At 44.9% G+C, this 13,312-nt stretch overlaps 1 protein-coding gene across 3 annotated transcripts in view; it reads left to right on the top strand.

Moving 5' to 3' along the window:
• BRCA2 (BRCA2 DNA repair associated) overlaps window positions 1–13,312 on the top strand; it is a 584,634-nt gene that overhangs the window by 381,911 nt on the left and 189,411 nt on the right. For all 3 annotated transcript variants that reach the window (XM_069205562.1, XM_069205563.1, XM_069205564.1), the window contains one exon: window positions 5,893–6,048. In XM_069205562.1, coding sequence (XP_069061663.1) covers window positions 5,893–6,048 — 156 coding nt within the window. The remainder of the gene's footprint in view (window positions 1–5,892; window positions 6,049–13,312) is intronic.

Here is a 13,312-nt window from a genome sequence, read left to right as displayed (position 1 = left end):
TCCAGCAATGTGGTTTCTTTACCTAAAGGGTGTAGGCTTTTGTTACTGGCCCCTCGCTAAGGATGGATCAGGCCTGGTTCCAGTTGATATGTTTCCTGGTTTCTTTGTGTATATGTTCTCTACGTGAGTTAGCCATACGTCCACGGCCACAGAGTTACTCCTGTCAGTTTTTTCATTTTCCAACATGGTTATATATTCCCAGAATTGCTTCTGTCTGTTGTTTTTTGATAGCTTATAGATTTTAGTCCATTCTGCTTTGCGGTGCTTTTGTTTAGCTGCCAAACAAGGGTTTTGTGTTCCGGATTTATTTTGTTTAGCTTTTACTTTAATCTGATTGTCCTTCTCTGATGGTCTTTCTTAGCTTGTGGGTACTGTCCTTTAGCGTGCCGCAGTAACCCAACTTGTATGTTGTTTGGGTCTATTTATATTTTTCCTGTTGCCTTCCCTCAGTAAGGTGGTTTGTAAGTCTGAAATCCTGGCTTACCAGTCGTTGATTGTGGCTGTTGTGTTCGTGTCTGCCACCTTACTTTCCCAGGACCTCTTCCAAAACTTTAGTTTGGCTGTGTTACAAGCGTCCCATTTGATCCTCCTGAACGGCGTGTGATCTTCAACTCCTTTTGTGAGATTGATTGTCACTGTTTGTTCTCGAGGGCTTCCATAAAGGTTAAGGTAGACTCTCTGCATTGCATAATCCCATGCTTTATGCTGGGTCATTATGAAGCCAGACATGATTTTTTTGAGGTTTGGACTTAGCAAGATGTCATCCATCATGTTATTGAAGAAGTAAATGCGGGGTACTAAGTTAGGCTGGTTTTGTTCTACTAATTGTTCTGCGGAAGCAAATTTGTAAGATTGTAGACAGTTGTTGAATATCTTTCTGCTGGGGTCCTCTTCCCTTTATTTATAATTTCACCACCAAGGTTCTGTAAATTGAAATCACCTGTTATTGCAGTGTACCAAGTTGGACATTTGCACAGTAACTTTTCTAGGTGAGTTATCACCGATCTTGTTGTTTCCTGTTTATTCGGACCATGCGAGTTGAGGTATACTTTTTATTAGCAGCAGTGCCACGTTGCCTCCTTCGCATGGGTAACCTTCCACTGTGGCTGCCTCCAACATATCGGAATCGACCTTGATTTCTTTGATGGCTAAGCCTATCGAGTGATTTATGTAAACTGATTGATATACCTCCTGATGGTCTTCCATAAATGTGTTGTTTACTAGCTGTTTGTGCAGTTTTGAGAATCACTCCAGGTGAGTTGGATTTACCACCCAGGTTACTTAGAGGCAGACTATATCCGCTTCCTGCAACTTTTTAATTGTTCATTCACTTTTTAGAACTCCGGTAAACCAGCAGCATTCCAGGATATAAGTTTGGTGATGGTATTTGTAGGTGTCTGTAATGATATTTGAGTTTTGACCACTGACTCCACGTTGCACTTACCCTAGCACTACGCCGTCACATTAGTGTCCACCAGCTTCACTTTGCCTATTGACTTTATTTTATCATTAGACACTGCCACGTTAGAAGCTGCAAGTAGTTTTCCACGTTGTACTGTACCCATGTTTTTATTCTTTGTGTTCTTTTTCCACCAAGGGCTTAGGCTGATAAGTATGTACTCAGACGGCAGGGACGGTCTTGTTTTGAATTGGCACCTTGGGATTGTGGCCAAGTCCTGATGTGTTATTTTCAAGGCTGGCCTAAAGCAATCAGCATTTTTTGAATAAATAAACTTCTGCAGTGAGAGTGATGTTGTAGACTTTTTCTTTCTTGTTTGTTCAAAGTATAAGAGGCCGAGACCAGGTGGACCGGGGACAGAGAGTGTTGGCAGATCTCAGGCACATCCAGGATGCTGGAGTGTGCCATCCTTCCCATGAGGATAATTTATCTCTCTCTCCTCGATGGATTCTGGGATCTGGCGATCTGATGCTGAATAGGAGGGAGATGAAGCAGTGATGCCCTTTTCTCATGGGGATTCATATTTTTTAATTCATTATTTGCTTTGAATTATAATATAGATACATATATTTGCTGTGTATATTGCAGTGGAGAATTATTTGTACATTCTTTCATTTCATTGCTGTGACCATTTTTGAACGTGTGCTTTCAGCATGCTAATCTCCTTTTAGGAACCTTGCCTAGTGAAATAATAAATGTCTTCTTTGGACTAAGAAGCGCATTCCAGATATTTTTGTCAGTCCATGATTGTTTCAACCCAGTCATTAGTGAAGCAAAACAGTGTCATAGCTGTATTTATAATGTATAAGCGGACACATTGGTGGGAGTTTTCCTCTGTGGCACTTGATGACAGGCAGCTTTTGTACTAGGTATACATTTTAGAGCTGCCCCCACCATATTGGTGGTTGGCTGTCTCTGGACCTTGTCCTGCTCATTGACCTTTTTTCACCGATCGGACTGTCCTCATTTGAAATGGCTCCTCGTTTGTCCTGTACTGTACTCTTAGATTTTTGAAGTTGGATTTTAGTTGAACCTTTGATGCTCCCCTAAACAGGCATGTGAGTATACTTCTCTTCCTTAGTTTCTTCTACCAGAATGCTCCAGTCCGCAAACCTTTCCTTCTCCAACAAAACCCTTTTCACAGAGCTGCATTTTTCCTTGTTGATTCAGTAGCACAAGCAGCCTTTTTGGGATTTTCTAGAGCTTCCTCAGTATTGGGTCGCTTTCTTTCTGGGCCTATTTCTTCAGACCCTAATGAAGTTTGGAGGGCTGCTTTTGGCCTTGCTTCTTCCATTTATTCTCCAGGGCTGCATTTTACTATCCCTATATTTGTTGCTCCTGACTGGTTAATATTTTTCAAGTGTGTTATCATTGTTAGAACATTTAGTGAAGTTGACTATTTTTCCACAATCTCTGACCAGTGGCATTCCACAGTGTATTTTCTGTCAATGCTGTATAGTTTCCTGACCATATTTGCTTTGCATAGTGTTCATTTGAATCTCTGGTTTGTGTGTCTGTCATGTAAGTGTGTTTATCACCGACATCAGGGAGGAGTTTATGGATATAAGTAGTTTGTCTTGATTAGTTGTAAAGTCACAGTTTGTTGCAATGGTGCAGTAATATAGTCAAGCGACTTGCCCTCTGCATATTTCTTGTTGGCCAGGCTTTGAACTTGATATTGAGCCACTGCCTCTGGTGACTGTAGGCTTTCCGAGCGTCCTTCTTGCTCGTGGTCTTGCATGTATGTAGGATCTTTTTCCATCAATGTTTCTTTCATGTGCTCAGTAAGTAGTTGCACAATTGTCACCCTCTTCCTTGAGGCGGTGGCCAACTTTATCAGTGGATGTGACTATCTCGGGTCTATCTTGGGGTTATTTCTAGTGGTTTGTGCTACCAGGGCAGTCCATTGAGGTGGAGGACAGCTTGATAATTGTAGATACTTCCCCAGGTTTGAACCTGAGGAGGATCCGTCCTCCCCAGCCCCTTTTTGGGGGCAGCTCCGGAGGTTAAATGTATTAGCAGGGTCAGAGATTGCTGTGAAGCCCATGCTGACTATGAAAAAGTTTCCCTTTGAGATTCTTGGGAAATACTTAGTCATGTTCATAGTTTTTCTTTCCTGTTCATCCCCTGCTTATCCCCTTGTTTATTGGCTGGTGTCTGCATTTTCTTTCTTTGGTCTGCTGTCTCCCTGAATGATAACATTGCTCCACAGCTTTTGTTGCTCCCATCTAAATGGCCAATCGGTATGCTCATATCACCAGCCTTCATTGTCCTCTTCATCTCGTTCTTCCCTATTTGGAATTTATGCACGTTCACTTTTGTCATTGCTATTAACCTCCTCTGGATGAATATTCTTTGTGCAACATTCCAGCTGGCTGTGAAGCTGGTGCTTGCCTTGGTGCCCAAGTATTTCATCAGCCCTTCCTGGTGTCCTTGGTTACTAGTGTTCGGCAGAGGTGGAGACAAACTGTTTGCCTGGTAACCTAAGTTACTGGTGCCCAGTAGGGCTTTTGAATGTTTTTCCATTTGACTTCAGATGCATCTCCTTATATTAATTCTAGATTTGTATTTTTTTTTTTTAGAGCAAGAATTTGCTTCTAGAATAGAATTCCAAAGTCCCCTAACATCAGCTCCTTTTACACATCTGGGTTTGATCTCTGTTTTCAATGGGTCCCTTCAGGGCTGTGCCTGTTTCCGTGAGTTCTCTCGTGCTGCTGTAGAGTAGGACCTACCTAATTTATCTTTACCATTTAGTTGTTTTGGGGGGACCTTTTAGTTCTTCCACCTGGTTTCTGGTCCTGGATTTTACCGGGTTTAGATTGTTTTTACATCTTTGATTCTTGTTTACATCTTTCAGATTCTTCCTGTAAACAAAGGTCTTTCTTTTTAGGTCGAGCATGCAAGCACTCTGACGTGTTGTAATCTATTTGTGGGGTTTTAACCACGCCCATCACTATCATTCGTTCATGGACTTGCCTTTCGAAATTCCTTTGTTATCATTGGTAAATTGTTTACATTTGTCCCTCCTTGGGGCACTTTTGTTACCGCCTTGGCCATCGATCCTGTTACATGGACAATTGCACGTTTGCTGATATGTTTTACTTTGAGCGAACTTCTCTTTCTTTTTGTGTCTCTCCTTTGTGCTCACGCTCATGGTGGCCGTGGTGCTTTGAATGGGCTCACTTATGTCAACTGTTTTACTTTTCATTTTCAATTTATGTGGCAAGAAAAGTCCAGTTGGGAATTTACACCACTAATAGCTCTTACTCTAACAAATGCGAGACCCATTGCATTGCAAATGCTTGTTCCCCTTACATCGAAACTGATATTATTTGGTTGGTTGGTTTTTCCAGGCCACTGAGGTTGCCAAATAATTGAACCTGGAAAATTTCAATCCCCTTCTCAATCTTTGTACAAGTAAAGATCACCATGACAACTGGAGCACGGGCCTTTGGCCCTAACCTGCTGTTCCCCTACCTATTTAAAGGAGGTGGGATGAATGTTTTGAGCTGCCCGTGTTGTTTTTGTAGCCCAATTTGTAATAGTGCATCCTAGGTTTCAGGGGTGACTCTTAAGGATGCAAGTATCAGGAGTTCACTGGTCCCTTGACTGTTAGGACGGCATGAAACCACCCCATGGTTCCTCTCTGGAAACATAAAGCCTTTGCAGTTGTGGATCGAGGCTAATCACCCGTCTTTCTCTCTTCAACCCGTGGCTGTATATTACTTTGTTGTTGCTTATTACGGAATGTATAGATCTTCCTCTTATTTTTATCATTCGTCCTTGTTATTGTGGGGTGTCCGATGCCCTTACGTCGGACAGGTTAGAAACAGCCGTCCTTTAAATGCACTTCTGTTAAGTTGTATACCCGTTCTTTCCCTTTTTTGTTTACAGTGTTGCTTTGGTAAACATATAAAATGATGTGAATCTGCCTAAGCAGTAAACTGAAGGGGAAGAAGTAAGCCTTTCCAAAAAAGTTATTTTTCCATTGCTTGTTGGCTTTTCTATTGTCTGCCACATTTGGCATCAGTCTGAAAGGTTACATTTTGATCATAGGAGGACATGGTAATTTGAGACAACTAGAGGAGCTGTCCTGAGAATCTGAAAGGGTGACCTAAGTTTACATTCTGGGAATACATGTTGCCAAGGCCACTTGCTGCCTTGGAGAAACATTCAAGGTGAGGATGACCTGTGTAAGTAACTTATGTTTTCCACTGGCCAAAAAAGAAATATATTAATTGTCTAATTCACAAGCATCGTTGTTAGTCCCTTTTCAGTAAATGGCAAAAACGTAAAAATATTTCATAATCAATATAGTAATGGCCTATTGTGAAATGCTAGCGGAGCATGCCCTTGGGTGTAGTATTGTACTGGAACTGAAGAATAAGTAGCTAGAGTAAGTAGCCTGACTGTGTCTCTCTTGCATTCTCCAGATTTCAGCTAACAGTACTCGGCTTGCACGTTGGTATGCTGTGCTAGGATTTCATCAGGATCCCAGGCCATTCCCGCTCTCATTGTCCTCACTCTTCTGCAATGGAGGCTTGGTTGGATGCATTGATGTAATCATTCAAAGAGTGTACCCTTTGCAGGTATGGCAAGAGTTTTTGCTTGCTCACATGCACATACACGAGTGTCAAAATGTAATAATGCACATTAATAAAAGTGTCTGTATTTGCTTGTCATTTAATTGTATTTTTTACACAGGTTTCTACTCCTGAGATGACGAAAAGGTAAAATATAAAATGAATCTGGTTTAAATGATTTTACGTTAGGGGAACTCCTTCCTATATGTAGAAAAATGATGAGAAGTTTTTCATATAAATTACTTTGCTTTCTATTTGGTAGAATTTCTCTTATAAGGATACTGATTTTTCTAAGGCACTGAGCTATATGAAAAGTCATTTTTCATCGGTGTGTGCTAAGCCAGTTTTTAAAACGCACTTGAAAACCAAGAAATAATGTGGCATAGTATTCAGTATAGACTTGTCGATGCCAAGCTGTGCATCTTCAAGCTTTCGAAAGCCACTGTGGGTTGTTACACCCTCAAGAAGCTCAACTGTGCCATGTGCAGGTTCCCAGTGTACCCTTACTGCCTAATTCACTTTACTTTGTAAAAGTTTTTGTTTTATCTTTAAGGGTCCACATGCTTTATTTTATTTTTTTACCAGTTCTGTTTATTGTTATAAACGTCAAAAGGACAAAACATAAGAAGTCAAGAAAACAGTACACTGCCATGTAATGACATACAGGGAGTGCAGAATTATTAGGCAAATGAGTATTTTGACCACATCATCCTCTTCATGCATGTTGTCTTACTCCAAGCTGTATAGGCTCGAAAGCCTACTACCAATTAAGCATATTAGGTGATGTGCATCTCTGTAATGAGAAGGGGTGTGGTCTAATGACATCAACACCCTATATCAGGTGTGCATAATTATTAGGCAACTTCCTTTCCTTTGGCAAAATGGGTCAAAAGAAGGACTTGACAGGCTCAGAAAAGTCAAAAATAGAGAGATATCTTGCAGAGGGATGCAGCACTCTTAAAATTGCAAAGCTTCTGAAGCGTGATCATCGAACAATCAAGCGTCTCATTCAAAATAGTCAACAGGGTGGCAAGAAGCGTGTGGAAAAACCAAGGCGCAAAATAACTGCCCATGAACTGAGAAAAGTCAAGCGTGCAGCTGCCACGATGCCACTTGCCACCAGTTTGGCCATATTTCAGAGCTGCAACATCACTGGAGTGCCCAAAAGCACAAGGTGTGCAATACTCAGAGACATGGCCAAGGTAAGAAAGGCTGAAAGACGACCACCACTGAACAAGACACACAAGCTGAAACGTCAAGACTGGGCCAAGAAATATCTCAAGACTGATTTTTCTAAGGTTTTATGGACTGATGAAATGAGAGTGAGTCTTGATGGGCCAGATGGATGGGCCCGTGGCTGGATTGGTAAAGGGCAGAGAGCTCCAGTCCGACTCAGATGCCAGCAAGGTGGAGGTGGAGTACTGGTTTGGGCTGGTATCATCAAAGATGAGCTTGTGGGGCCTTTTCGGGTTGAGGATGGAGTCAAGCTCAACTCCCAGTCCTACTGCCAGTTCCTGGAAGACACCTTCTTCAAGCAGTGGTACAGGAAGAAGTCTGCATCCTTCAAGAAAAACATGATTTTCATGCAGGACAATGCTCCATCACACGCGTCCAAGTACTCCACAGCGTGCCTGGCAAGAAAGGGTATAAAAGAAGGAAATCTAATGACATGGCCTCCTTGTTCACCTGATCTGAACCCCATTGAGAACCTGTGGTCCATCATCAAATGTGAGATTTACAAGGAGGGAAAACAGTACACCTCTCTGAACAGTGTCTGGGAGGCTGTGGTTGCTGCTGCACGCAATGTTGATGGTGAACAGATCAAAACACTGACAGAATCCATGGATGGCAGGCTTTTGAGTGTCCTTGCAAAGAAAGGTGGCTATATTGGTCACTGATTTGTTTTTGTTTTGTTTTTGAATGTCAGAAATGTATATTTGTGAATGTTGAGATGTTATATTGGTTTCACTGGTAATAATAAATAATTGAAATGGGTATATATTTGTTTTTTGTTAAGTTGCCTAATAATTATGCACAGTAATAGTCACCTGCACACACAGATATCCCCCTAACATAGCTAAAACTAAAAACAAACTAAAAACTACTTCCAAAAATATTCAGCTTTGATATTTATGAGTTTTTTGGGTTCATTGAGAACATGGTTGTTGTTCAATAATAAAATTAATCCTCAAAAATACAACTTGCCTAATAATTCTGCACTCCCTGTATACAGATAGCGACAGTGATCCATCAACCTGCAACAACCTCTTTGCTCCCGACCACTCCCTCCCCGCCCAGCCAGTGGTTACAAGTGAAACTGTTTGATTAGCAGGCAGTGAATCAACGCTAGTCCTGGTAACAGATGTACAGTTCACCTATTTTGGGGGGGATATCCCCTTCCTTCATACACCACCTTTTCTGCAAGGATGCACCAGTCCATACTTAATTGTTTCTCCAGTGTCGCAATTGCCGGGGTTGCTCTGCCCCCTTCCTGCCAGCTCCTCCCATGCTTCCCCTAACACACACAAACACACACACGTGCAATGTTTTGCTTGGCTACCATCAGTCCCGGCGATATGCAAATTCGCTCCATGTGGGTTAGGTCCGATGTGTCCCCGATATTAAGGAGGCATCATTGGCAGTAGGCTCACAGTTACAGTCACACACATTATTCATACAATTGATCACAGCTGTCCAATAGTGTTGCAGCACGGGGAAACTCAATATGATATGAAAAAATGTACCTATCTCACAGAGTGTCTACAACATTGTGCATTTATTACTCTACCAATTTTTTGCTAAGGTAGAACACGAGAAATAGGACCTGTGCTGTATTTTGAGTTTTACTAAAAAGAATCTGGATCATGTGGACACCTCCCTAAGGGATGCCAAGGCCTCTGGCCATTCATCATCTTCAAGACCTTCCATATCCCACTCGCATTGTGGCCTCAATTGAAGCAGGGTGTCAGGCGAGTTGTTAATTATATTTTGATAAGTAAGTAACATAGCCTTATGAGGCATATGGGTCTTGTAAAGAAATGGCTCCCTGTTGCAGTTACGCCCAGTTTTTGCCTGATACTGATGCTGACTTGACTGAGAAGTGTGCTGGGACCCTGCTAACCAGGCCCCCCTGCACCACTGTTCTTTCACCTAAAATGTTCCATTTGTTCCACAACTGGCACACCCTTGGCACACAGATAAGTCCCTTGTAAAAGGTACCAGTGGTACCAAGGTCCCTGTGACCAGGGAAGGTCCCTAAGGGCTGCAGCATATGTTGTTCCACCCTAAGGGACCCCTCACCTAACACATGCACACTGCCATTGCAGATTGTGTGTGTTGGTAGGGAGAAAAAGGCAAGGTCGACATGGCATCATCCTCAGGGTGCCATACACACAAAATACTGCCTGTGGCATAGGTAAGTCACCCCTCTAGCAGGCCTTACAGCCCTAAGGCAGGGTGCACTATACCACAGGTGAGGGCATAGCTGCATGAGCAATATGCCCCTTAAGTGTCTAAGTCTATTCTTAGACATTGTAAGTACAGCGTGGCCATATTAAGTATATGGTCTGGGAGTTTGTCAAAAACAAACTCCACAGCTCCATAATGGCTACACTGAATACTGGGAAGTTTGGTATCAAACTTCTCAGAATAATAAACCCACACTGATGCTAGTGTTGGATTTATAAAAAAATGCACACAGAGGGCATCTTAGAGATGCCTCCTGTATTTTACCCAATTGTTCAGTGCAGGACTGACTGGTCTGTGCCAGCCTGCTGCTGAGAGACAAGTTTCTGACCCCCTGGGGTGAGAGCCTTTGCTCTCTCTGAGGCCAGAAACCAAGCCTGCACTGGGTGGAGATGCTTAACACCTTCCGCCTGCAGGAACTGTAACACCTAGCAGTGAGCCTCAAAGGCTCAAGCTTCGTGTTACAATGACCCAGGGCACTCCAGCTAGTGGAGATGCCCGCATCCTGGACACAGCCCCCACTTTTGGCGGCAAGTCCAGGGGAGATAATGAGAAAAACAAGGAGGAGTCACACACCAGTCAGGACAGCCCCTAAGGTGTCCTGATCTGAGGTGACCCCTGCCTTCAGAAATCCTCCATCTTGGTTTTGGAGGATTCCTCCAATAGGATTAGGGATGTGCCCCCTCCCCACAGGGAGGAGGCACAAAGAGGGTGTAGCCATTGGCTACTGCCCTCCCAGACCTAAACACACCCCTAAATTCAGTATTTAGGGGCTCCCCAGAACCTAGGAAACTAGATTCCTGCAACCTTAACAAGAAGAAGGACTGCTAACCTGAAGCCCTGCAGAGAAGACGGAGATGACAACTTCTTTGGCCCCAGCCCTACCAGCCTGTCTCCCAACTTTGAAGAAAACTGCAACAGCGACGTATCCAACAGGGACCAGCGACCTCTGAAGCCTCAGAGGACTGCCCAGCACCCAAGGACCAAGAAACTCCAGTGAACAGCGGCTCTGTTAAAAAAAACCTGCAACTTCTTTGCAACAAAGAAGCAACTTTTAAAGACCACACGTTTCCCGCCGGAAGAGTGAGACTTCCCACTCTGCACCCGACGCCTCCGGCTCGACCTGCAGAAAACCAACACCTCAGGGAGGACTCCCCGGCGACTGCGAGCCTGTGAGTAACCAGAGACTACCGCCTGAGCCCCCACAGCGACGCCTGCAGAGAGAATCCAGAGGCTCCCCATGACCGCAACTGCCTGTAACAAGGGACCCGACGCCTGAAACCAGCACTGCACCCGCAGCCCCCAAGACCTAAAGGAACCAAACTCCAGTGCAGGAGCGACCCCCAGGTGACCCTCTGCCTAGCCTAGGTGGTGGCTGCCCCGAGGAGCCCCCCGTGCCTGCCTGCATCGTTGAAGTGACCCCCGGGTCCCTTCATTACTTCCTATCTAGAACCCGACGCCTGTTTGTACACTGCATCGGCCGCCCCTGTGCTGCTGAGGGTGTACTTTCTGTGCCTTCTTGGGCACCGGACGAGGGTACTTATCTGCTGGCAGACTGGAATCGAGACTTGTAAGTGTTTTACTTACCTACAAACCTAACCTTTACTTACCTCCCCCAGGAACGGTTTATTTTTGGACTGTGTCCACTTTGAAAATAGCTTATTGCCATTTTTACAAAGACTGTATGTGATATTGCTTTTATTCAAAGTTCCTAAAGTATCTAAGTGAAGTACCTTACATTTAAAGTATTAACTGTAAATCTTGAACCTGTGGTTCTTAAAATAAACTAAGAAAATATATTTTTCAATACAAAAACCTATTGGCCTGGAGTAAGTATTTGAGTGTGTGTTCCTCATTTATTGCCTGTGTGTGTACAACAAGTGCTTAACACTACCCTCTGATAAGCCTACTGCTCGACCACACTACCACAAAATAGAGCATTAGAATTATCTACTTTTGCCACTATCTTACCTCTAAGGGGAGCCCTTGGACTCTGTGCACACTATTTCTCACTTTGAAATAGTATATACAGAGCCAACTTCCTACAGGTCTTGAGTAACCTGTCCTCCAGTGGAGAGGCCTCGGGGAGCACCGCACCTGTTGACCGTGCCTTCTGTAACATACCTGTAGGTAATGATAAGTTTCAGTAGGCTCTAGCTGATATTCACTTTGCGTGTCTCAGTCAATCAGGAATTTGTAAAGCGCACTACTCACCCATGAGGGTCCCAATGTGCTGGGGAGGGGGAGGGGAAAAGGGAGGTGCTACTACTGCTCCAACAGCCAGGTCTTGAGACGTTTCCTGAAGGTAAGGAAGTCTTTGGTCTGGCGCAGGTGGGTGGGAAGAGTGTTCCACGTTTTGGCAGCGAGGTGTGAGAATGATCTACCGCCGGTTATAGTTCTGCGGATGCGTGTGACGGTTGCGAGGGCCAGGGTGAGGTCGGCGGAGTGGAGGTGCCGGTTCGGGGTGTAGAATGAGAGCCGTCTGTTGAGGTATTCTGGTCCGGTGTTTTGCAGTGCTTTGTGGGTGAGGAGTTTGAAGGGGATTCTCTTGTTGACTAGGAGCCAGTGCAGGTTTCTCAAGTGATCTGTGATGTGGCAGTGGCGGGGGATGTTCAGGATGAGGCGTGTGGAGGCGTTCTGGATTCGGTGCAGCCTCTTCTGGAGTTTGGCCATGGTTCCTGCATTGCCGTAGTCCAGTTTGCTTCTTATGAGGGCTTGGGTGACTGTTCTGGTTTCGGTGGGTATCCATTTGTAGATCTTTCAGAGCATGCAGAAGGTGTTGAAGCAGGAGGAGGAGATGGAGTTGAATTGCTGGGTCAGGCATAATGAGGAGTCCAAGATCAATCCTAAGTTGCATGCGTGGTCAGTGGGAGTCGGAGCGGCTCCGAGAGTGGCAGGCCACAGGAGTCCTCCCATGTGGAGGGGGTAGAGCCGAAGATGAGCACTTCTATCTTGTCGGAATTGAGTTTGAGTTAGCTGCTCTTCATCCATTCGGTGATGGCCTTCATTCTTTCATGGAGGTTGGTCTTGGCGGAGTCCTTGGTGAGGGAGAGGATCAGCTGGGTGTCGTTGGCGTATGAGATGATGTTGAGGTTGTGGGATCAGGAAATGTTAGCTAGCGGGGCCATGTATACGTTGAAGAGGGTTGGGCTGAGGGACGAACCCTGGGGTACACTGCAGATGATTTCGGTGGCCTTCGAGCGGAATGGGGGAGGCGGACTCTCTGGGTTCTGCCGGTGAGAAAGGAGGTGACCTAGACCAGGGCTCTGTCACGGATTCCTGCATTGCTAAGGCGTGAGAGTAGGGTGTGGTGGCAGACGGTGTCGAACGCGGCAGAAATGTCCAGGAGGATGAGAGCTGCGTTTTCGCCATTGTCCAGTATGGTTCTGATGTCGTCGGTGGCGGCGATGAGGGCGATTTCGGTACTGTGGTTGCTGCGGAATCCAGATTGGGACAGGTCCAGGGTGCAGTTCTCCTCGAGGAAGCGGGTTAGTTTTCTGTTGACATCCTTCTCGATGACTTTTGCCGGGAAGGGGAGCACGGAGATAGGCTGGAAGTTCTTGATGGCCTTTGGGTCTGCCTTGGGTTTTTTGAGAAGGGCGTTGATCTTGGCGTTTTTCCATCTCTCCGGGAAGGTGGCAGACTCAAAGGAGCTGTGTATGATCTTCCGTAGTTTGGGTGCGATGACGGAGCTTACTTTGTTGTGGATGTGGTGAGGGCAGGGGTCAGATGGAGAGCTGGGGTGGATGGTGTTCATGATTTCGATGGTGTCGTCATTGACGCGGGTCCAGGAAAGCAGGAGGTT

This window comes from Pleurodeles waltl, chromosome 8 (genome assembly GCF_031143425.1).
Source record: "Pleurodeles waltl isolate 20211129_DDA chromosome 8, aPleWal1.hap1.20221129, whole genome shotgun sequence".
Taxonomy (NCBI): Eukaryota; Metazoa; Chordata; class Amphibia; order Caudata; family Salamandridae; genus Pleurodeles; species Pleurodeles waltl.
Note: the sequence above shows the minus strand (reverse complement) of the source record. Positions and strands in the feature narration are given on the sequence as shown.